The 25310-nt window shown below is 46.7% G+C and overlaps 1 protein-coding gene across 3 annotated transcripts in view; it reads left to right on the top strand.

The window, feature by feature from the left end:
- RAP1GAP2 (RAP1 GTPase activating protein 2) overlaps positions 1–25310 on the top strand; it is a 140250-nt gene that overhangs the window by 76019 nt on the left and 38921 nt on the right. The window contains exons 3-9 of one of the 3 annotated variants that reach the window (XM_065908783.1): positions 6602–6637; positions 11912–11956; positions 12651–12683; positions 13084–13296; positions 14549–14652; positions 21842–21920; positions 22697–22750. In XM_065908783.1, coding sequence (XP_065764855.1) covers positions 6602–6637; positions 11912–11956; positions 12651–12683; positions 13084–13296; positions 14549–14652; positions 21842–21920; positions 22697–22750 — 564 coding nt within the window. The remainder of the gene's footprint in view (positions 1–6601; positions 6638–11911; positions 11957–12650; positions 12684–13083; positions 13297–14548; positions 14653–21841; positions 21921–22696; positions 22751–25310) is intronic. The other 2 variants (XM_065908785.1, XM_065908786.1) reach the window with 2 other exon arrangements.

The following is a 25310-nucleotide window of genomic DNA, read 5'->3' as shown; positions in this document are numbered from 1 at the left end:
TCGCTATAGGGCTTCTTCCCTAGTAGCTCAGACAGTAAAGCGTCCACCTGCAATGCAGGAGATCCGGGTTCAATCCCTGGGTTGGAAAGATCCCTCCCCAGAGAAGGCAATGGCAACCCACTCCAGAATTCTTGCCTGGAGAATCCTCATGGACAAGAGGAGCCTGGTGGGCTACAGTCCATGGGGTCCCAAAGAGTTGGACACGACTGAGTGACTAACACACCCTCCTTCTCTATCAAGTGATTCCTGTTTATCTTTTTTTTTTTTTTTTAATATTATTTTATTAGTTGGAGGCCAATCACTTCACAACATTTCAGTGGGTTTTGTCATACATTGACATGAATCAGCCATATAGTTACACGTATTCCCCATCCCGATCCCCCCTCCCACCTCCCTCTTCCTGTTTATCTTTTAAGGTCTGGTTGCATTTACAACCAGAAACCTTACAAGAAGCCTTCCTTGATGTGGTCATTTTAAAACATGACCTCAAATTCTTTGACACTTCTCTCCTGTAGAGGTGGAACCTCATTCCTATCCCTTTGAGTGCAGGCTGGTCATGGACACTTGCTTCTAAAGAATAGGACAGGGACTTCCCTGATGGTTCATTTGTTAAGAATCCGTTTTTCAATGCTTGAGACACAGGTTCCATCCCTGGTCAGGAAACTAAGATCCTACCTGCCATGGGCAACTAAGCCCATAGGCTGCAGCTTCTGAGTCTGGGTGCCCTGGAGCCTGTGCACCACAACTAGAGTGAAGTCTAAGTGCTGCAACAAAAGATCCCACATGCTGCAAGGAAGCTCCTGCATGCTGCAACTAAGACCCCAAGCATCCAAATAAAAAAATAAATATTAAAAAAAAACATTAAGAATAAGGAATAGGATAAAGAATAAGGATAAAATAAGATAAAAATAAGGACTAGAATAAGGACTAGAAGAAGGTACTATAACTTCTTTTGTGCTTTCTCTCTTGGCTGTCTTGCTCTGGGTGGGTTGGGGTGAGGGAGGGTCAGCTGCCATGTTGTAAGGACACTCAAGCAGCCAAAGGAGAGGTCTATGTGATGGGAACTGGGCCCTCCTGCTGACAGCTTTGTGACTAAACCATCTTAGAAGCAGATCCCCTGGCCACAATCAAGGCTTCAACCTCTGCTGACATCCTGAATGCAACTTCCTGAGAAACCTTGAACCAGAACTGCCCAAAGAAGCAGTTTGAATTCCTGACCCATGGACACTCTTGTCGGTCACTATGTTTTGGGAGTAATTTGTTACATGGTTGTGAACTAGTACCCTTACCTCCCAGCAAGGAGTGCGGCCTGCCTGCTCTGAACCACTGGTCACCTGCAGTGTCACTCTGCATAGTTTTGTCTCATAATTAAGATCTGTTGTTGTTGTGTGGTTGCAAAGTCATGTCCGATTCTTTTGAGACCCCATGGAGTGTAGACCACCAGGCTCCTCTGTCCATGGGATTTGCCAGGCAAGAATACTGGAGTGGGTTGCCATTTCCTCCTCCAGGGGATCTTCCTGACCCAGAGATTGAACCAGAGTCTCCTGCGTGGCAGGCAGGTTCTTTACCACTGAGCCACCTGGGAGAGGGCCCTTCCCCAGCACTTCCAGTGACCAGTGCTTAATCGTGTGGGGTTAATTGACTAACTAGCACAAGAGCGTTGTGTAAGAACACACCTAAGGTTTTTTTGGTTGCCAGATTATATAGATGCCAATGGGTAAGTTGGATGTGGGGGTGATTCAAGAGAGTTTCTTTATCTATAACACACAGGGTCATGATTAGACCTGGAAATTAATTGGCCTGAATTCAGGGGCTTTCTGTGGGCACAAAAGGCTGTAAAACTTGTGTTCCTGGGAGTGTTATCTTATGAAAGTGCCGGACGGGGCATACTGTAGCAGGAGTTAGGGGAAGTGAAGAGAGGCACGCTAGAGCCTCTGATTATCTATTGAAGTCTTTGCAGTTGATTAATTACAGAAATGATTTATAATTGTTATAGAAAATTGAAAAAATACTGAAAAGCAAAAAGGAAAAAATTATCCTTAGCCTTAAACTCAACTTGGCAAATATCCTTCAAGAGTGATGTGTACATCCACATGAAGATATATATGTTGGGAAAAAAAAAGGATTAGGACTTCCCTGGGTGGTCCAGTGGTTAACAGTCCGCCTGCTAATGCAGGGCACACGGGTTCAATCCTTGGTCTGGGAAGATTCCACGTACCTCGGAGCAGTTAAGCCCACAACTTAACTGACTCCACACTCTAGAGCCCATGAGCTGCAACTACTAAGCCTGTGTGCCCTAGAGCCTGTGCTCCTTAACCAGAGAATCCACTGCAGTGAGAAGCCCAAGCACCGCAACTAGAGAATAGGCCCCACTTGCTGCAAGTAGAGAAGAGCTGCACTCAGCAATGAAGAACCAGTATGGCCAAAAATAAATAAGTAAATAATAATTAAAGAGGGACCATATTGTTCTGATCCTTACTTTTCTCACTGAGCGATATGACATGAATCTTCATACCAGCATAACTGGTACAGATCTCCTTTTAGAGTTATTTTATTGTATGTGCATACTTCCGTGTATTATTTATTTTTCCCTTATTGATGTGTACTTCAACTATTTCCACTTTTTTTTAACCCATAAGCGATGTTTCTACAAATATCCTTGTATACAGTATTTTTGTGTAGTTGCCCAGATATTACTCTAGTGTAAATTCCTTACAGTAGGTTTATGGACCAAAATACCTGAACATTTTTCAGGCTTTGGACACATTGTACCAAATTGCCCTTCAGAAAGTACCAGGCACACACTTTATCTATTGTCCTTGCCAGCACTGGATTTTCTTTTTAATCTTGGCCAATCTGATAGGTGAAAGATGTTATCTTATTATCTTACTTTAATAACTAGGGAGGCTGGGCATGTTTCATTGGTCATTTTATGTTTCTTCTTCAGCAAATTGAGTCCTTTGCATATTTTTATTTCCTTTACAAAATTTATTTCTTTGAAATTGAGCTATGTGAGTAATGTAGTAATGTACTATGTAAGTAATGTACATGCTTTTGAAGCAACGCATATATAAAGCAGAACTCCCTTCCCTTCTTTCTCCCTCTTCTTGTAATAATAACTTTTTGACAGTGTGAAATATATTCTTCTTTATTATTTTCTACGCATTTATATACATATCTATAAATAATTTTGGGTTTTGTTTTTACTAAAATGGGGTCACATTCTCTGTGATGTTCTGAATTGCACCCTCGCACCCCGATATTTAATAGATCTTGGAGAGCATCTTGTGCTGGAATATGGAGCTACTGTTTTCTTTTCAAAACATATTTATTTTGGCTGCATCCGATCTTAGTTGCAGCATTCAGGATCTTTCGCGTGGCAGGCAGGCTTCTCTCAAGTTGAGGCATGGGGTCTGGAGTTGTGGTGTGCGGGCTTAGTTGCCCCGAGGCATGCGGGATTTTAGTTCCTCAACCAGGAATTGAATCTGAGTCCCCTGCATTGGTAAGCAAATTCTTAACCACTGGACCACCAGGGAAGTCCTCAGGTTTCTTTCCGAATAATTGAGCAGTTTTTTGAACAACTTACCATAAAGCCACCCATTTAAAGTGTACAGTTTAATGTTTTTTAGTATATTTGCAGAATTGTGTAACCATTACCACAATCAATTTTGGAACATTTTTCATCAGCTCAAATAGAAACCTTGTATCTTTTAGCTTCCAAATCCCCCATTTCTCTGAGCCCTAAGCAACCACAAATTTATTTTCTGTCTCTATAGATTTGCCTATTCTGGGCATTTTATATTAATGGAATCACATAATATGCAACCTTTTATGTCTGTCCATTCACTCAGCATAGTGTTTTCAAGGTTTATCCATGCGGTGTCATGCATGTGCCAGGACTTCATTCTTTTTTTAGTGGTCGAATATATTCTAGTGTATAGATATACTATAATCTTTATGCAAAAGTTGATGGGCATTTGGGTTATTCCCACTTTTGGGGGTATTACAAATACTGCTGCTGTGAGTATGCGTGTACAAGTTTTTGAGTGGACGTATGTTTTCACTTCTCTTGGGGATATATACCTAGGAGTGGAATTACTGATATGGTAGTTCTTTTTATGTTGCTGGATTCAGTTTGCTGGAATTTTGTTGAGAATTTTTGCATTTATTTTCATAAGCTGTATTGGTCTGTAGTTTTCTTTTCTTGTGATGTTAATTTTGGTGTCAGTGTAGTACTAGCCTCAGGAAACAAGTTGGGAAGTGTTCCCTCTTCTATTCCTGGAAGAGTTTGGGAGGAATTAGTATTACTTCTTCTTTAAGGGGTAGAATTTACAACGAAAGCCATCTGGACCTGGGCTTTTCTTTGTGGGTAGTTTTTTGATTACTAATCCAACCTCTGTTATTTATTATAGGTCTTCTTAGATCTTCTGTTTCTTCCTGAGTCAGTTTTGGTAGCCTGTGATTGCTGGGAATTATCCATTTCACCTGTGTATGTATTAGTCTCTTAGTTGTGTCCTGCTCTCTGTGACCGCATGGACTGTAACCCACCAGGCTCCTCTGTCCATGAATTCTCCAGGCAACAATACTGAAATGGGTTGCCATTCCCTTCTCCAGAGGATCGTCTCAACCCAGGGATTGAACCTGGGTCCCCCACATTGCAGGCAGATTCTTTACTCTCTGAGCCACCTTGGAAGTCCCCATTTCATCTAAGTTATCTAAATTATTGACACATGGCTTCCCATAGTATTTGTATATTATTCTATGTAGCGTATTCTAACCAGTTTCCTGTAGATCGATGTTTAAGTTGTTTCCACTTTTTTTTTTGCTGTTACAAACAATGCTGCAATAACCATTTTATTGTGTCTATTTTTGTGTTCATGTGTCAGTGTGTTTGTAGTGTATGTTCTAGAAGAGGAATTGTTGGGTCAGAGGTCTGTGTATTTAAAATATTGATTGTTTCTATCTTCTTATCCTCTTTCTTCTCATCTTTCTATCCTTACTAATTTGTATAAGTTCTTTTTTTAAAAAACTACCTATTTATTTGGCTGTGCCGGGTCTCTGGTGTGTCACGTGGGTCTTCTGTTGCAGCTTGAGGGCGTCTCTCTAGTTGTGGTGTGCAGGCTTGGTAAATGCGGTGGGTGCATGGACTTAGTTGCTTTGCAGCATGTGGGATCTTAGTTCACCAGCCAGGGATCCAACCTGCATCACCTGCACTGGGAGGTGGATTCTTAACCCCTTGACCACCAGGGAAGTCCCTCCATAAGTTCTTTATGTTTATCATTCTTTGTATCCTGGAGATTGGAGTTGGTAAGAATCCACAGAGCAAATGGGAAGGATAGATTTGAGAGCTGGATGTTTGATGGCTGCTTCTGGTCAAAGGTGCTTGATGTGGGTGCCCTAAGCTTGTTCTCAACCCTGAACATTCACATGTGGGGTTTCCAGACCTTGGCACCTGAACTTGAGAAAGTTGGAGACTCTTCACCTCTGATGGGCCAGTTTTAGCTTGGGAGAGGTCGCTTGGAGTCTACAGCAGGGCCAGGTTTCTGCCTGTGACTCCACAAGGGTCCTTTCCATGGTGGTTCTCTTCTGAGAATGTGGAGGCTGACGGGGGCATCAGGCAATTCTGGCCTGTGAGTGCCTGCAGAGGAAGGCAGGATGGATGCCCTACCTTTAAGTGGAGAAGAGACAAGGACGTTGTTTCCTTTTCACTGCTTTCTTTTGTCCCCTATTCATCTGGGGCTGTTCATTCTGAGCGCTGATTAACTCAGGGCTTGCCAGTGCCCAGAAGAAAGTAGAGCTCTTTTCCTAGAATGGGAAGTGGGGACTTCTGGTGGAACCTCTGCCTGTATTTTGTTAGGGTACAGCTTTCAGCCCCTCGCCCTTCCATTCCACCTTCTTTTTCTCTTTTTGGTCTTATCTGGAGTTTACAAAGTTGGCACCAAAGTAGGTTAAAATTTTGGACTTACATAGTTTATGATTTTAAAAATAACCCATCCAGGCTCCTGGAGGGTGAAGTTTTCAGGCTTTGCTCTCAAGTTCTCGGGTTCCCAAAAATGTCTCTTGGGGACAGCGGACAGGGACAGGCAGGCAGAGGTGAGCCACCAGGAGCGCAAGCTTCCACAGCTGTCTTGGCCGGAGCAGCATGCTTTAACTGGTTTTGTATGCTGGAATTCTAAGTGAGACTTTTGTGAGAAGACAGAAGGGGCTGTGTGTTGCCACAAAACTTGGAAATCTGTGTGTGTGGGACATCTTGGCTCCACTGTTGGGTTGAAAGCATCCCAACCACGAATGCTGCTGGAGGGTGAGTCTCCAAGCATTGGGGAAACCTCAGCTTTTCCCAGGGGCCCCTCCCTCTTGACAGAGACTGAGTGACTGTTCTCTCCAGGGCCATGTGCCAGCCTGGGCATGCTTCATTGTATGGGGTGTTCTGGCCCTTCCAGCCCTGCAAAGGCAAAATCAAATTATCTTCTCTTGATCCAAATGAATTTCATCCCTGGGGAAGCCCGGGTTGAGCTTCCAGACAGTCAGCAGGGAGACTTTTTCTCTCTGCCTCCTGGCTGACGCCCTGTCTTTGTCTCTCTGCCTTGCTTGTATCTTTCAGTCAGCGGAGTTCTTCGAGATGCTGGAGAAGATGCAGGTAAGCATCCTCAATGTCGGGGTGGGGTGGGGTGGGGCAAGTCCCGGGTGGGAATGCCGCAGGACACTCAGGACACAACACCAGGAGAAACCCATGGGCAAAACTCGGGTCCTGGGAGGGAGGGCAGAAAAGAGAGCACTCACAGTTCTGATGGCCTGGGCCAGCCGAGGTCATGTCCACATGAACAGCACACAGGATTCTGGAATGGCTCCTGCCTGAAGGATGGAGAGAAGATAAACAGAACCTGCCTGCAGGGCAGGTGGATGTGGGGAGGGTTTGAGAGGGTTTGTTGTTCCTGGAATGGGTGAGAAAGAAAGCCCCTTCTTAGAGGAGTCGTCTCATGTCTGGGAGGCAGAGCAGCCAAGTAGGAGACAGACCTGAGTTCAAATCCTGCTTCTAACACTTGCTAGCACTAGTTCCTACCCTTCTCTGAGCCTCTGGTTCCTGTTTTCTGTCTCCTCACAGCACTGTTCTCGCCTCACTCTGATGCCAAACGCGTGGCTGTTTTCCCACACTAAACAATTCATCAACACCATCTGGGTGCCCTACAATTTCACCCAGTTCTGACACAGTCTCCCCGGCGATCTCACAGGTGACAGGCTCAGTCCCACAAGACCTCCCTCCTCTGACTTCAACCCCAATCACAAATCCAGATCCCAAACCCGTGTTTTGACTCACTGGCTATAAATCAGAGGTTCCCATGATGGCTCCTTGGTTCCATTAATTCACTAGAGCGACTCACAGAACTCAGGAAACCCACTGACTTACTAGATTAACAGCTTATTATAAAAATAGATAACTCAGGAACAGCCAGATGGAAGAATGACCGCGGGCAAGGTATGTGGGAAGAGATGCAAGCTCCCTTGCCGCCTTCGGGAACAGTGTGTGTTCACTGGCTAGGGAATCCCCCAAGCCCCGTCCTTGTGGGTTTTTGTGGAGGCTTCTTTACACAGGATGATAGATTAAATGATCGGCCGTTGGTGATTGATTGAATCTCCAGCCTCTCCTCTGTCTCTGGAGGTTGGGGGTGGGGCTGAAAGTTCCAACCCTCTAATCAGGGTTGGTTCCCCTGGCAAGCTCCCATCCTTAGGGGCTTCCCAGAAGTTACCTCATTAACATAAACTTAAGATGCCCCTTTCACCTTTCTGGCTCTGGAGCTGTTTCAGGAATGAAGGACAAAGGTTCAAATGCTGTAAAAAGAGATGCTCCATAGATGCTCCATTGGTCTTAGCACCTAGGAAATGCCAAGGGTTTTAGGTTTTTCCTACGTTTATAGTTGGCTTTCTATAATCAGAAAGAGCTTTCCCTTTTCTCCATTCATTTGTTCATTTCTCCATCTATCCATCCATCCATTCATCCATTCACTCATTGGTATGGATTCATGGATTCTGTTTATACTATAGTTTATAGTCTATATAATAAAATCTTTATTTTAATGCTCAACTTGTCTTAGATTTGGCCAGTGGGAGCCCCTGGGGCCTGGCGGCTGTACCAAATATATGTTAATATTTCTCATAAATCACAATAGCACAGCTTCTATAAATGAGAATGCAAATACCCACTCACATGGTTGTCCAGATGAAATGAGAAATAACAGTTACAGATGGGAAGAAGATGCTGATGATAGCCTACACATTTCAGGCACTTCTCTGGGCTCAGAGATTGATAGGTGTCACGTCATTTCTTCCTGAGAAGTCCCCCAGGAAGTAGGTATATTGTTATCCCCATTTCACAGATGAGAAAACCAAGACACAGAGCTATTAAATAAAGCATTCAAGGGCTGGTAAGTTATTATTGTAGCTTTGGAGCCAGAAGGCTTAGCCACTATGTTATGGTGGCTAAGTAGACGCTCCAGGCTCCAGGAAGGAAGATTCTGTAGTGATGGTTTGGAAGCTCTAGGAGGGAGGCAAATGAAGTGCCCACAGTCAGCCCGAGATGCAGGTGGAGCTGCTGAGAGGGTGACTGCCACCAGCAAGCAATCAAGCATGGTCCTCATGGGAAAGCCAGGTTGCCGCCCTAACGGTGGGGAGAGATAGGGATGGTTTAAGGGAAAACTATTATTAGTGGTTGTGTTATTATCACAAGCAAGTTATTAGAATCCCCTTCTGTGCCCAGCAGTGTGTGGACTACAAGCTAATTTATATGTATTTAGGGAACTTACAGTCAAGTTTTGGAAACAGGGAGGGCCTTGGCCTTGACAGTGAGTGGTGGGAGGCAGCATATAATTAAGTAAAGCTGGGATTTCCACCTCAATCCCTGGAGTCCCACTCTGCACTCTGCCAAGCTGGTGGGGAATTTGCAGCTTGCCCTGCCTTCTCACTGGTTGCTCCTGCAATCCACTCACTCCTCACCCTTTACCCACTTCCCTCCCCCTAGCCCTGCCTTCTCCACAAAGGGCTCCTCTGAGCCCAGAATCCAGCCCCACTCAACTGACCTCATCATTCTCTTGTTTCAAGGCTGCTGAGTTGTCTTCTCAGCTAGATTGGTAGCCTGTCAAGGGCAGGAGGTCTGTTTTATTTTTTTCTGGCCATACTACGAGGCTTGCAGGATCTTAGTTCTCTGACCAGAGATGCAACCACGCCCTCTGCAGTGAAACTTCAGAGTCTTAACCACCGGACCACCAGAGAATTCCCAGGGGTCTGGTTTTTATGCTTCCTTTCTGTCTCCATGGCAGGTGGCTGACCCCTGCGGGTGGTTGGTCAGTTTCATCTCAGTTGAGACTAGGGCTGAGATCAGACTTCCCAATGCTTGGGCCTCTGCCAAGTGCCCACTGGGCCCCAGCCTCCGAGGGGCCACAGCTTCCAGCTCTTCCGTGTGTCTGAAAGTCTTGTGGGGAAGTGGCTGGTGTGAAGTGTGGCTGGAGTCTGTCCTTGAGTGTGGGCGCCCTCTCTCATGTTGCGGGTGTGGAGACAGAGCCTCGAGTATTGTAGCCTCCAGGGCGCTCTGAGAGTTGTGAAGAGCTGAGACTAAGATCCGGGACTCCTGACCCCCGAGTCTAGGAATTTGAAGAAGAGCACAATCCTTTGAAGCAACAGAAGTGCTCAAACTTTGGATCCCTTCGGTCCTGGGTTCAAGTTCTATCTGATACTCTCTAGCTGAACATCCTTGGTCAAGTCATTCTACCTCTCTGAACCTCAGTGTCCACATGGCCAGGGATGAGGGAGGGGGCCATAATCATGACACCTATAGTAAGGAGATCAAACCAGTCAAACCTAAAAGAGATCAGCCCTGAATATTCATTGGAAGGACTGATGCTGACACTGAAGTTCCAATACTTTGGCCACCTGATGTGAAGAGCCAGCTCATTGGAAAAGACCCTGATGCTGGGAAAGATTGAAGGCAGGAGGAGAAGGGGGCGACAGAAGATGAGATGGTTGGATGGCATCATTGATTCAATGGATACCGGGAGATGGTGAAGGACAGGGGAGCCTGGTGTGCTTCAGTCCATGGGGTCACAAGGAGTCGGACACGACTTGGCAGCTGAACAACAACAATAGCAAAGGCTGACACTGGAGAGGGCCCAGTGCTGGGTGGCGGCTCTGTCATGGGGGAGGGCACGGGAGGAGGTTTGCTCACCTGCTCGGGGCTGTTTCCAGGCAGGGATGACTAACGAAGGACAAACAGACCAACTCCTGACATCACCCCTCTCTTCATCCTCCCAGTTTGCTTCCCTGGTGACGGACTGCTGTCCACTCAGGTGGTTTTCTCCCCGTGTGGAGAAAGGGTGCCCTGTCGAGCGGGAGGGGCCCTCCCCACGCCCTCCTGGGTGACCCTGCAGGTGACTCAGCCCCGGCAAGTCCGGAGAAGCCCGAGTCTAAATCCACCCAGTGAGTGAGCAGGGGTCCTGGGCTCTGAGGGCTGTGTACTGTAGACCCATGGCCCAGCTTCACCTCTGGGTGCTCACACCCACCAGCTCCAGAAACCTCCTCCCAGGGCCCCCGTTTCTGTGTTGGTAAATAGGTGCTGAGGGTTTTCAGAGGGGACTGAAGGAGGGAGTGCAAGGTCAGGTTCCTGCTCTGTGTTATTATGATCGGGCAGGGGCTGCTGCAGGACGCTCTTCTCTCCAGAGGGACCTGCGTGTCCCAACGTGTCCCAGGATCTCACACCCTTGTCGGAATTTCTTCAGTCTTGGGAACACCATGTACCCCACCTGCTCAAAATCCACTTAAGTCAGAACGTGGCACCACTGGAAACCGGGCCGTGCTCCCCAGAAGAGCATCTTCCGGACACCTGCAGATGCTGCCCTTTAATCCAGGCCCAGTGAAGGTGCCTGACCCTTGCAATGACACCGCTGTGAGATGGATGGGTGGGTGTTAGAATCCTCATTTCGCAGTTGAAGCTGTGGAAACTGCACGAGGCTCAGCTTCGTCAAGGGTCACTGACAGTAAGGCAATAGCAGAGTGAGGACCAGGCCACCTGCCTGTCAGCTGTGGGCCCTCCCACCCGGGAGGGGTGCTGCTGGTGTGGCATGAGGTCCAGCCTGTGGGTGCCGACACCCCAAGATGCAGGTTCCCGTCCCTCACCCCTCACCTGTTGGCTTTGAGAGAGCCTGGTGGAGATATTTAAGTGCTAGAGTGGGTCTTGCCTGATTGTACAGTGGATAAGAACATGCCTTGCAATGCAGGGGACATGGGTTTGATCCCTGGTCCGGAAAGATCCCACGCACCATGGGGCAACAGCCCATGAGCCACAACTACTGAACCCAAGTGCTGCAACTACTGAAACCCGTGCACTTAAAGCCCATATTCTGCAACAAAGACCACAACATTCCGATGTCAAATAACCCCTGCTTGCTGCAACTAGAAAGTTCATGCAAAGCAGCAAAGACCCAGCGCAGTAAAAAACAAAAATTGCTCCAAGATGAAAAAGCTGTTTCCCTATAGCTTTTACCATATAATGACCACTCTTCCAAGGGCTCAACATGTTCTCAACATTTAATTTTCACCACAAGAGTAGGTGCCATTTTCGTTCCCATTTTACAGATTGGAACACTGAGCTCCAGAGAGTTTTGTGGCTTGTCCAAGGTCATCTGGTCATAAGTGGCAGTGTTGGGATTTGAACCCCTGTATCTGGCTTGAGCCCATGCTCTTAACCTGCTGCCTTGCCGGAGGCTGCTGTGAGGCCTGAGTGTGTAAGGGCCCAGCACATGCCAGCTGCTGCCGCTGCTATCACTAACCGCCAGCTAAAGGCAGCTGCTCCTGGTAGACTCCTCTGTTTGGCTCGTCTTCTGTGACCTTTGCTTTTCCATGGATCCTCTTTTCCTTGTTTCTGCAGGGGATCAAGCTTGAAGAGCAGAAGCCGGGACCCCAGAAGAACAAGGTGGGCTGGGCGGATGACAGGCAGGGGACACAGTGGGCTTGCTGGGTTCTGTTATCTTAGCTGTCTCCCTCAGATTTTCATCATGAGCCACTTCAGTGACCACACCATGTTGACTGGGGCACAGTGGGCAGCAAGGGGAGCCCTGGCTTGATGCCTTTGGGGCAGCTTCTGGGTAGACGGGGGTGGAGACAAGGCTTGAGGCTCAGCCTGGCTTCTCTGCACCCACTCCTGAGAATGGACCACGTGCTGTGTGTAGGGGTGTCAGACTCTGTGCTCCAGGTTCCAGAGACATCAGCTATCAGCTTCAACTTCCATTGCCCAGGCCCAGGGGTGCAGCCCTCTTACCTGGAGGGGGCTGGATTACAGAGGTTACCTTCCTGTTACAGCCTCCTAGGGTGAGCAACTGGGTCACCAGGAGTGTGGGCCTCAGCGCTTTGCATACTGCGTCTTCAGCTGGCAGGGTTTGCACTCAGGTTCTGTCATTCTGGGGAAGAACTCAAGCCAGGTTCCAGAGCTGCCTCTAGGCTGTTTTTCTGTCTGGTTTTCTGCCCGCTGATCTTCCCAAGGCCCTGCTGCAGTCTGCCAGGCCCCCAGCCCACTACCTCCCCGATCTGGGAGAGGGGAATGGAAACAGTGATCAAACCTGATGGGTGTTGCGGGGATGAATGGTGACATTGTCTGGTTTGTCTTGCAGGATGACTACATTCCATACCCCAGCATCGATGAGGTAGGAGCCCCCTGGCTGCGTTCAGCTCTGGGTCCTGTCTCTGGGGCACAGCTGGGGGTGATGATGTTGATGGTCTGCCCGGCCCCATGTGGGAGAGAACCCTGACCCTGGAACTTGAGGGCCTGAGGTCTCTTTCCATTATCCGCTTTGTGACCTCAGCTTTTCCATGTTTAAATTGAAGGTATCTGCCAGAGCTTTGCACCTCTGGTGTTCCAGGGTCAGTGAAACTGGAGGTGTTACAGGGCTTAAAGGAGGGGTTCATGTTACTGCTTTTGGCCTCAAAGATGGGATCCCCTCCTTGGAGCGGTTGGAAGGTTGAGGGACGCCCCACCGGCACCCTTCCCCTCCTTCTATAGACCCCGGGGCAGGCTGCAGTGCCAGAACCTCCCTCTGCCTCCAGGTCGTGGAGAAGGGAGGCCCGTACCCCTTGATCGTCCTGCCCCAGTTTGGGGGCTACTGGATTGAGGACCCTGAGAACGTGAGCACACCAACCTCCCTGGGCAGCAGCATTTGTGAGGATGAGGAGGAGGACAGCCTCAGTCCCAGCACATTTGGCTACAAGCTCGAGTGCAAGGGTGAAGCCAGGGCCTACCGCAGGCACTTTCTGGGGAAGGTAAGGCCTGGGGATCCAGGGCAGGGAAATAAATAGCTGCTGGAGGGGGGGACGGGGGGCAGGGGGTAGGGGCAGGAGCCTGGCGTTCCTCTCCAGGCCTCCTTTCTCTCTGTCTCTCCTCTTCCAAGTCCTGTCTCTGTCCTTGCTGCCTGCCAGTGTCTTGACTGGCTCTGCCCCTGGGCGGGGGTTGGGGGTGAGGGTAGGGCAGAGTGTCTGCAGAGCCAGGAAGGCTCATGTGTGATGGGTCCAGGTGGGCAACACCCCCGACACATCACATATTTTAGACACATATTTTAGAAGGTGATGGAAGGGGTAGTGTTTGGAGGTGAAGGAGATTGGAAGAAAAAAAAAATGTTCTCACACTTTGGAAGTCTGTTTCTATCAAAATAGTACAAGTCTCTTGTGTCCTCATTCTAGCAGGTCCCCCTGGGTACTTGTACCAGATGATGTGCTGTGAACCTCTGATGGCTTAAAAGTGACGACTTTACATTTCTTTAAATATATTCTGCCCGTCAGACTTGCCAGGTTCCGGAAGTCCCGAGGGCAGATTCCGGAAATCTCCAGCCTAAGGCAGCTTTTCTGTCTTAGGAGCTGTGTGTCAGCACCTCCTGGGGAATGTGTTAAAATGCAGACTCCAGGCCCCCACCCTGAGATGGCTGGTCCAGGATGGGCTCCCTGAGCCAGGGAGAGACCCACTGTTTAGAGAACCAACTGGCTCCACCCTTCCGGCTTTATTCCTGCAAATAGTCTGAATTGGGGAGGGTTGCCCCTGGGAGCGAGGCAGTTCTTAAGAACTTGTGCTTTGGTCAAGACAGATGTGGAATCCTGGATCTTTCACTTATTAGTGGTATCACCTTGGATAGTTAACGACTCTGAATGTGGTTCACCCATCTGTGAAATGGGCATGATGATGTTTTCTCATGCATAAAGTTGAAAGTCAGGATTAAAGAAGTGAAGGGATATTGGGCTTTTAGCTCAGTGTCTGGCAGGTCCTGGGACTCTGGGCAGTTGGAACCTGTTACTGTGACCCTTCTCCTCCTTATCCTCATCTACCCCTCCCCTCACCATCACCAGCAGAACCACAAAATTAGCTTTTGTCTCTTGCTCTTTGCTGTTGGGCTTCTGACTCCTGGTGAAAGAGGTGATTTGGGGGAACATGTCTGGAGGGTGCCCTCCTGGTGAAGGAGGTGATTTGGGGGAACATGTCTGGAGGGTCCCCCCATCCCTGCTAACAGCTGATTTCTGTCTCTAGGATCATCTGAACTTCTACTGTACCGGCAGCAGCCTGGGAAACTTGCTCCTGTCCGTCAAGTGTGAGGAGGCCGAGGGCGTTGAGTACCTTCGGATCGTTCTCAGGTGGGGCTTCGGCGCTGCTGGAGGCCACGCCTCTAGTGGCCGGTACCCAGAAATACTGGTCTGACCAGTCTGGTCTGGGTGTGCTGGGGAAACAAACCTGGCTGGAGTCTTGGGGCTACGTGTGGGTTGCCAGGCGGGGAGACCGGGTGTTTGTGCCAGCTGGCTGACTGCAGGAGTCAGCGTGGCGTCTGGTCTCAAGGTCACCTAGACTGTACCCCCACCTGCTTCTCTTGTGGGGACTGGGACTCTGAGGAAGATGGTTCACCCTGCTGAGATACAGCTCCAGCCTGTCCTGGGAGGAGGCTTGCCAGAACACTGCCTCCAGTGTGCATCCAGTCGTGGAAAATAGGTCCCAAAGCATCTCTGTGTACCTTGGGTTCCCCAGAAAGGAATGGTGGTAACAACCGGAGCACTGATTCACAGTCAGGCCGGGGACCTCTCTCCGGATTATGACCTTCCCAAGGGCAGGAACTGGAATTGGTTTCTGTTGGACTTATGTGTTTTTTAGAACATCTTTAGCAATAATGACAGTGGGATGGTCCATGTTCTCTGCAGGCCTAGTGGTGAGAAACACAGAGGATTTTAATGTATGGGACAAGTATTATTTTATTGATTTGCACAGGATGCTGTGGGAACACAGAGAGTCAGTCTTAAATATCTCTATCCCCGTTGGGCTGGTGGGGAAGTGGGGAAAAACAGCAGTGGTGCGTAGCAGTGTGCTGTGGACCTGTCAAGCTCCCAGTCCATATTTGTGAATCTATTTGGAAGTCTTTGATGGTATTTGGAACAGAGCAATAACATTTTTTCTCTGCCCAAGTTTTGAGATAAAAATGGGATGGAGAGTGACACCTATCCTTGCAACGGGAAAGATAGGAGGAGGGGGGAGCTGGTACAAGGAAGTTGTCAGCACTCATCCAATTTGGATTTGCTCTTTCTTAAGAATGGAACCAATTTTCTTTGCTGAGGTTCACCTGGCTAGAAATGATGTTTGTAAGGCAAGGAAGAGTCCATTAAATCGCTGGCACCAATATTCTGAGAGAGTAATACCTGGATCCCCATATCCTAATAGGATTTCAAGTTGGTGAACCTCTGTGAAGAAAATTACTTCCTTTCTTAATAAAAATCAGACCCAGATGGGGTAGCATTTCTGAGTTAAGAAGATAATTGAACACAAGCATCTAACCCTCTTTTTCTAATACCATATCCTATCTGAAATGCCACACCTGGACTCAAAGAGAGAGAAAGATGCCTGACACACAGCACATTTTGATGATTTTTTTATTCTTTGGTAATCTATGGGGCGATATTGAGAACTGACCTCAGTGCCTCTTCCTTAGAAAGCAGTGTAGTGAGGGAATAGATAAAGTGAAAATTGCTCAGTCATGTCTGACTCTGCCATCCCAGGTACTATACTGTCCATGGAATTCTCCAGGCCAGAATGCTGGAGTGGGTAGATCAGGGGATCTTCCCAACCCAGGGATTGAACCCGGGTTTCCCGCATGTTGGCGATAATTCTGTGCTGTTTAGAAGTAAGGGTGAGCCCTGGAACATTCAGGGGTCTTTGCACATGGAACCACTTTTGTTGTTTCAGATCAACAGCGTTTGAATTCAATGCCTAGGGGAGTGATTTCCCTGGTGGTCCAGTGGCAAGGACTCTACCCTCCCAGTACAGGGGGCCTGGTCAGGGAACTAGATCCCACATGCTGCAATGAAGATTTTGCATGCTGCAATTAAAAAAATCTTGCGTACAACAAGGAAGATCGAAGATCCCTCGTGCTGCAACTAAGACCAGGCACAGCCGAGTAAATAAATACTAAAAAAGAAATGCATAGGATTCTTTTTTTAAAAAAAATGCCCTGGGGAGTTAAGCTCAAATGTGGCTCTCCCAGTAGAAATCCAGTGAACAGGGTGGCAGAGGGAAGCCATTCCCCAGCTAGGAAGTTGGGTAATCACAAAGTATACCGAAAGCCAGATGTAAAAAAAATTGGCTCCATGGCCTAGCAACTTCATCAGGCACAAAGAAGAAATTATGCAGAGATGAAATTCCCCTGCTGGCAGTGACTCCTACCCCAGCTTCTTCCTCATTCCCTGTTGGCTTCTGGATTATTTAATTGATGTCTTAGAGCAGCCAGCTCTCCAGCTAAAATCTGAGGATTCTGACAACAGTTGCCAAGGAGAATCTCCTTACAATTTGGAGATAAGTAACAGGCCTGAGTAGATGTCACCTTTTTCAATGTGTGTGTGTGTTCAGTCACTAAGTCATGTCCAACTCTTTTGTAACCCCATGGACTGTCCACTAGAGTCCTCTGTCCATGGAAGTTTCTAGGCAAGAATACTGGAGTGGGTTGCCATCTTCTACTCCAGGGGATCTTCCCGACCCAGGGATTGAACCTGCGTCTCTCGTGTCTCCTGCATTGGCAGGTGGATTCTTTACCACTGCGCCACCTGGGAAGCTCCACTTTTCTTAAGTTTGGATATAAAAAGAAGGAGAGCAAAAAAAAAAAACAAAACAAAACCCTAATAGTTTGGTGAAAGAAAAGATCCTGCATCTAAAAAAACATAACGTTTAGAAGGTAGGAAAATATCCAAGCTTTGGAAAGGATTTATTATAGCAAGCCAAGTTAAATTCCAATATCCATTAACTTTGTATTTTCAGCAAACCTCTAGAAAAAAATAAACTGTTTTAAAGACAAAAGATTAGGGACCTCCCTGGCTGTCCAGTGTTTAAGACCTGGGGGTTGAACCCACATCTCTTGCATCTCTTGCATTGACAGGCAGATTCTTAACCACTGCGCCACAAGAGAAGCCCATTGTGTTCAACCCAGGCTATTATATTGTAAATTTCATTTGAAGCAGATGCTTTTCTAGAAGGGCATACGTGACTAAATTTAACATGAGGTGAAAAACCTGACCAGGTCAATAACAGTAATGGAATAAGTTGAAAAGTTCTCAAAGAATTCTCTCTCCAGAAGTTTCTAGATCTAGATGGTTTGCAGGTAGTTATTCGAAACTTGTAAAGAACAGATTTCATTTAGAACTTCAAAGATAAATGGGAATTTTTAAAGCTACCTAAAAATAGATTATCTATGAATGACAACCAGGCTGAGAGCAAGTTTCTTATCAGCCATGGGACAGTGGGACAGTAGCTTTAAAATGATGGAAGAAAAAAAAAAAGAAAATGGTGGAAGAAAGCTGTTCAAACATTTAAAAAAATTAAGGGAGTACATTATTCACAGAATCTAACTGAAAGAATCACTAAAGGGTATACTTCAGCTAGAAGAAAAGAAAAACCAAAAGAAAAGATGCAACTAAAAAGTAAGAAAAAATGGATAAACTATGTTGATAAATTTAATTCCTGACTGGAAAAAGAAGTAATTTTTTTAAAGAAAAAGTTCTTGAATTAAATTTATAAACAAATATAGGAAAGACAATGGGAAGGAAAGAGTTCAGTAGCTCTTGTGTCTCCTTCCTTCCTCAGGAGAGAGATAGCAATTAAGTTTAGAGTTGGTTGGAAAAATATAGATAGGTTTTTTGGAAGTTTTAGAAATACAATATCCCTCTTAAACTAGCAGAGGGATAAAGAGAATTTTAAAAAGTTTACCAAACTGAAGGCAGGGAAGGAGAAAAAAGAAAAAACACAGGGTTATTAAAAACACAAAGTGATAAAAACAATTCCAAGTATATTAGTAAGCACAAGTACAAATAATCTATGAAAATATCGGGCTATTGAATTGAACTAAAATGCAGCTGTATTCTACTTATCAGAGTCATGTCTAAAGAAAAATGACATGGAAAGATTTAAAATGAAGAAATAGAAAAAGGAATTCTGGAAAAATACTAGCTAAGAAGTCTGGCGTAGCAATAGTACTGTTGGAAAAAAGTAGAATTTCAAGGAAAATGCATCAGAGATAAAAGGAGCACTCTTGTAACTTGGCAATCCTTCCCTACTCCTGATTTTCCTGCTTTGGGTAGCACTCCTGGCTCTCTCCACCCTCTTGGTAGGTGCATTTGCAGTAGGAACTTGATGTAGGTAGCTGCGTCCTTTTCCCTCTTGAAGCTCTCTGCCCTCGAGGCACTCCCTCTGCTCCCTGTATTGTGGTCTCACCCAAGGAAACCCCAGGAGAGGAGGTGTGTCCCTGCCCCGCACTGCCTGTGACTGCTGGATAACTCTGGGCTTTAGTTTAAACATCCATTTCACCTTCACACTAAGCTACTGTGCTTCCTCTCCATCTTTATCAGTACCACAGGAGTTATTTTCATTTCCAACTGCCTCACTTTTTTTTTTGGCCATGCCGTGTGGCGTGTGGGATTTTAGTTCTCTAAGACCTGAGCCCTCTGCAATGGGAGTGTGGAGTCTTAACCACTGAACCACCAGCGAAGTCCCCAACTGCCTTCCTTTTAATTTCTTTTTTTTTTCTGATTTTGTTCATAACTTGGGCCAGGAAAGATGCTCTTTCACCTCAGAGGCCTCAGTCTATATGATGATCAAAAGAACAGTCCACCTGGAAAGTCTAATAGTCATGAACTTGTACTTAGTAACATAGTCTTGAGTTTAAAGAGGCAAATGCTGATAGGAATGTGAGTAGACAAATCCTCAGCTACAGTGGGAGACTTCAAGAATGCCTCTTAGATACCGATGGACCAAGCAGACACAAAAATTGTGAGGATATAGATTTGAACAACACAGTTAACAAATTTGATCCTCTAACATACATTCCTGATACATTTCTGAACTCAACAAAAGAAAAAAAGACATTCTTTTTCAAGCTCACATGGACATGAAAAAACAGTCCATGAATCAAGTTAGCAAATTTCAAATATAAATGTCTTATATGGAGGCTTCTTTTCTGGCTCAGCTGGTAAAGAATCTGCCTGTGATGCGGGAGATGTAGGTTCGATCCCTGGATTGGGAATATCTCTTAGAGAAGGGAAAGGCTACCCACTCCAGTATTCTGGCCTGGAGAATTCCATAGACTGTATAGACGATGAGGTCGCAAAGAGTTGGACACAACTGAGTGACTTTCTAACTAATGTGATAGGTTATATTGCCAGAATATACAAAAATTAAATTAGAAGTCAGCAATTAAAATGCTGAAAGATAAAACTCATACATTTGGAATGGTAAAAAACAATAACAACAAAAAAACCCCAAAGAAAACCCTCTTAAATAACTCATGTGCTGAAGGGGAAATCACAAAAGAACTGACAAAATATTTAGAACTAAGTGACAGTGGAAATACCACCTATCAATGTGTGGGATGCAGCTAAAGTGGTACTTAGGAAGAGATGTATAGTTTTAAATGCATTTGTAAAAAAGAAGAAAGATTCAGTGTGTAAGCATGCAAGTTGGGATGTTAGAAAAAGTATGTTGTTGTTCAGTTGCTAAGCTGTATCCCACTCTTTGCGATCCCATCGACTGCAGCATGCCAGGTTCCCCTATCCTCCACTATCTATAGAGTCGGTGATGCTATCTAACTATTTCATCCTCTGCCTCCCCCTTCTCCTTTTGCCTTCAATCTTTCCCAGCATCAGGGTCTTTCCCAATGAGTCAGCTCTTTCATCAGGTGCCCAAAATATTGGAGCTTTAGCTTCAGCATCAGTCCCTCCAATGAAAATTCAGAGTTGACTTCCTTTAGGATTGACTGGTTTGATCTCTTTGCTGTCCAAGAGACTCTCAAGAGTCATCTCCAGCACCACAATTTGAAAGCATCAGTTATTTGGCACTCAGCCTTCTTTATGGTCCAACTCTCACATCCATACATGACTCCTGGAAAAAAACAACCATAGCTTTGACTGTACAGACCTTCGTCAGCAAAGTGTTGTCTCTGCTTTTTAATACACTATCTAGGTTTGTCATAGCTTTAGGCAAAGCAGAAACCAAAGAAAATAGAAGGAAAGAAAAAAGGCAAGCATAAGCTAGTGAAGTAGAAAGCAAAAAAAAAAAAAAAAAGAATAGAAATAGTAAACAAATTAAAAGCTATCTCTTTGAAAAGATTAATAAACTAACCCCCCAGCAAGGGCTGATAATGAAAACAGAAAAGATAACAACAGATACTATTTCTGCAATGAAGGAAGGGATACAACTACAAATAGAAATGAAATCTTAAGAGAACACCAAAAACAACTTTATATTAAGCATTTGATGGATAATTTTATAGAATGAAACATAAATTACCAAAATTGACTCAATGAGGAGTAGAAAACTTTAACATTCACCGTTAAAGAACCTAACTGGTAGCCAGCAGTATCCTCCAAATGAAATACAGCAGGCCCAGAGATTTCACAGATTTTAGCAAACCTTTAAGGGACAGAAAATTCCTATGATATACAAACTATTTCAAAGGATGAGATGCTTCCTAGCATTTTTTTGAGGCTTGATATTAAAACTTGACAAGGGAAGTACAAGAAAATAAAATAGGCCAGTGTTGCTACTGAACGTAGGTATGAAACTGTAAATGAAATATCAACAAGTTAAATTCAGGAGGATATGAAAAAAATAATACAGCATAAGCAAGTGAAGTTTTACCCAGGAAATGAAAAGATAGCTCAACAGAAATGTAATCCACCAGGTTAACAGATTAAAAACCATATGATGATCTCAACAGATGCAGAAAAGCATTCGGTGGAATTCAACACTTTCATAATGTGCTGAATGAATCAGGGGAATGGGCTAAATTTAGAATCTTATGGTGAATCTCTTTATAAAGCAACTGGCATCCCATTTATATTTTGAGTAAGTCCAGATTTTCAAATATTAGGTTTTCTTTTCTTAAAGGTTTAATTGCATGTCAGACCCGAATATATCCAGAAGCTCTGCCCACTTCTGGAGAACACAAAAAACCCACCAAGAAGCAAAAAAATAATGTTGAATTTGAAGGTGACTATTTGCATTTCCTGTGTTTCAGTTGCAGTCAGCTGTACCCAGCAGGTTGTTTGAGTATCCATTTCCCGTGGGGTCCCTAAGTAGGATTCTGTTTTCCCATTTAAGTCGGGGGCACCCAGTGCCTGGGTTGGGTGGCATGAGGCAGGTCTGACCGAGGGGTGACTTGAATCAAGTACCTGCTTTGTGGCCTGTCGTGACCTTAGCCACCTTCCTCATTGACTCCATTTCTGTGGACTCTCCTTTCTCATCCTCATCCATCTCGTGAAAGGTGATCTTCACCCCTTCTCATCTTTTGGACGTGTATAGGTCCAAAGTGAAGACGGTACACGAGCGGATTCCCTTGGCCGGACTGAGCAAGTTGCCCAGTGTCCCTCAGATTGCAAAGGTAAAAGCTGGCACCAAGAGGAGGTGGCCTCCTCTTTTGGGCCGGGTCTTGGGGGGCGCAGGCTTGTCCTGGGTGGGCTCTGCCTTTGGGAAGGAGGAGCCACTGTCCTCTTGGACCCTTGACTGCATGCATGGGGTGGGGGAGCTGTTGGTGGATACCCCCGAATCCCTACTCCATCTCATTCTTGCTGCTGAGGCTGCTCAGGGAACAGGCTGTTCTTACCCCGGGTTCTTACCCCAAGTTTGCAGCTAGTTCAGGAGACCAGAGAAATGGAAAGACAGGCCTGGATATGGAGAGTAGGGTGGGGCTTCAGAGGAGGATGGAGGGGAGGGGGCAACTGGGAGCCTTCACAGCAGAGGATGGTTGGGGTTGAGGGATGGTCAGGCTGTTGATCCAGACAGAGGAGCCCCTCAGGTAAGGAACCATCAGTGGGTGAAGGGGCCCGGGTCCCTTCTCTGGGATACTGGGAACTGAGTCAGAAAAGTGGGGCAGGAAGGATGATCAGCTGCATTGGGTTGGACCCACACTCCGGGAGTGGGAAGGTCAGGCAGAACGGTGCTGGATACCTTTGGTGGCCTCACTTCAGTGGGAAACCCCAGGAAGGTCCCTAGACTTTCCTGACCACACACGAGTGACCAGCAGTGCCCAGCATCTGACCCCAGACCCCCGGGCCCTGCAGGTCGTGGCCTCATGCTCTTTCTCTTGGTGGGCAGGGCAGCCCAGGTGCGCTCCATGGACGTGGGCCCTGAGCTGTGCGTTTCTCTCTCTCCGCTCAGGCTTTCTGTGACGACGCAGTGGGGCTGAAATTCAACCCTGTCCTGTACCCCAAGGTGAGGACCGTCCCCTTCCCCCTGACTTAGGCCGCTGCCGCTTGGCTTGGATTTGCATGCCTGTGGCTCTGTGGGAAGTTCTCTGCATCTTGGGGATTTTTGTGGGGTCTCCATGACAAACCTCCATGTCTTCCCCTCTCCCTGCCCACCCCTTCATGAACTGATCTGCTGGAGACCCGTCCTCAGCCACACCTGGGTCTCCGGCCCCCATCGATTGGTCCCCAGTTTCGTGGAGACAGCAGATGGGCAACAGTTTCTCCGTCTCACCCTGATTAAACCTCCCCAAGGCGGGTGCTGGGCTGGGGAGTGATTCTGTCTCTAGGTCGGGGGGCTGCTGCAGACCTGGTCAGCCATGAGCATGGAGCCGGGGAGCGAGCATAAGGCAGAACCCCACTAAGAAATACAAGGCCAGACCTCCCCGTTGCCAGCATTACTGCAGTTCTGAGACCTCACAAGCTAGGCCTCTTCCACCGGGCTCTAGTTAATCGACTCGGCTGGTCCTCTTTTAACAACTTCTTTAGGATTGGCCTGATCTTGACCCCAGTTCTGATGTGGGGGTGTGGGTGGGGAGAAAAGCAGTACTAACAAAACGAACTCATAAGCCCACTCAAGAACAACTCGGCGTGAAAGGACCTAAATCGTGCATGGACAGTGAATTGCTTTAGATTGGTCACAGGGGGATTTCCTTGGTAGTCCAGTGGTTAAGACTTCAAGTTCCCAATGCAGGGGGCATGGGTTTGATCCACGGTTGGGGAACTAAGATCTCGCATGCTGCACAGTGCTGCCAAATAGTAAAAACACAATTTTTTTTTTAAAATGAAAAAAAAAATTGTCCTTAGGAAGAGACCCAGGGCATTGGCTACTGTTTTGTGCGCCTGCAGGGGGTAGGCAGAGATCGTGCAAGCTGGTTGGTGTTCCCAAGCGTACACTGTGGGCCAGCTAAGGCTGGCTGGGGCTGGTCAGTCCATTTCCTGAGTCCCGGTTCTGACAACCAGGAACCAGGAGGTGAAACGTCTGGTGGTGGTGCGTATGAAGAGGGACCCTGTCCTGGTTGGAACACCCCAAACCCCTAGAACCAACACCTCAGATCTTCACGATTGTGCTGGACACACTATTTGTCCCCATGCGGTGGCAGAGTTAATGGCAGAATCTTCTCCCATGTGGAGAATGTGCCAGAATCCTTCTCCTCTAAGACAGCTGTTTCACTGCATCCGAGCATCCAAGGCGCTTCCCAGTAAAATGCTGCGCTCCATCGAACATTTTCTATCACTCAGACTGCCCTCCCCTTTGTAATTAAAGCTGAATTACTGAGGTTTAGCCCAACATCAAAACCCCATCATAAAGTCCTAACTGAACTACAAATTTGGCAATTTTTGTTGTCAAATCATAGCCACCGATGACTCTCATTTTTGTAGTGTTCTCTCTGTAGCTTGTAAAGCCTCCGGCTCTGGGAATAATGGAAGAGCAGCTGTATTTTCATGTTTTCTAGATTGGAAGGATTGCTTCGTCCGACTGGGATGTTCATCTGGCTGAGATGTGTGCATGTTTTTACAGTTCACAGAGTTTAGAATGTTCCTTGGAGGGTGTCCATGGCTCAGTGCCTCTTCCTGGGCAGGGCAACTGCTCCGAGCCTTTGACTCATTCCAGGCGGGAGTCGGGGGGCACCCTCTGGGGTCAGGCAGTGCTGATCTTCCAGGTGAAGCTGAGATGTGTCCATTTTATCGGACAGCTGAGGGCCACAGAGAGAGATGTCGGGGGTGACAGCTGACATGGGTCACGTACTCGGGCCAACAAATTGTGCCTGGTGTTCTTCCCGTAGCATCTCATGTGGTCGAATCCTTCCTTTTTATTGCAGAGAACAGCCACCAGTCTCCTAACAATCTGGTCCAGCTCTGATCTTTCTAGCGGGTTTACCTAGATGGTGATGATAATTGCCGCTGTGTGCTCTGTACTTCATATGCCCCATTTCCCTGAATCTTCACATTCACATGTCTTCATTGAACAGATGAGGAAACTGAAGCCCGAGGAAGTTAAGTGGTTTAATCAAAGCTGCACAGGTAAAAGCAGTGGACTGAAAATTAGAGATTAGTGTTTCTGACCAACTCTTTGAAACACAAGAGACAATTAGATGGAATCAATGGTCCGGATTTTTTGTTTGTTTTTTCTTTGCTTATTGAATTAGGGTATGTTCCTTCTTAGAGATCTCTCATTTTATGGATAAGGGGGATTGAAGTCTGGACAGGAGCAGTGCCTTGCTCAAAATCAATCTGCTGGACTTCCCTGGTGGTCCAGTGATTAAGAATCTGCCTGCCAATGCAGGGGACATGGGTTCGATCCCTGTTCGATCCCTGATGCAGGAAGAGCCCATGTGCTGTAGAGCAGCTAAGCTTGTGTGCCACAACTACTAAAGACTGCGTTCTCTGGAGCCCATGCTTCGCAACAAGAGAAGCCGCTGCAATGAGAAGCCCATGCACCGAAATTAAGAGTAGCCCCACTTGCCTCACATAGAGAAAGCCCGTGCACAGCAGTGAAGATCCAGCGCAGCCAAAAAAAAAAAAAA

The sequence above is a fragment of the Muntiacus reevesi genome, chromosome 18 (genome assembly GCF_963930625.1).
Source record: "Muntiacus reevesi chromosome 18, mMunRee1.1, whole genome shotgun sequence".
In the NCBI taxonomy this organism is placed as follows: Eukaryota; Metazoa; Chordata; class Mammalia; order Artiodactyla; family Cervidae; genus Muntiacus; species Muntiacus reevesi.
The sequence above is the reverse complement of the archived record's forward strand: the minus strand, read 5'-3'. Positions and strand labels throughout refer to the sequence as shown.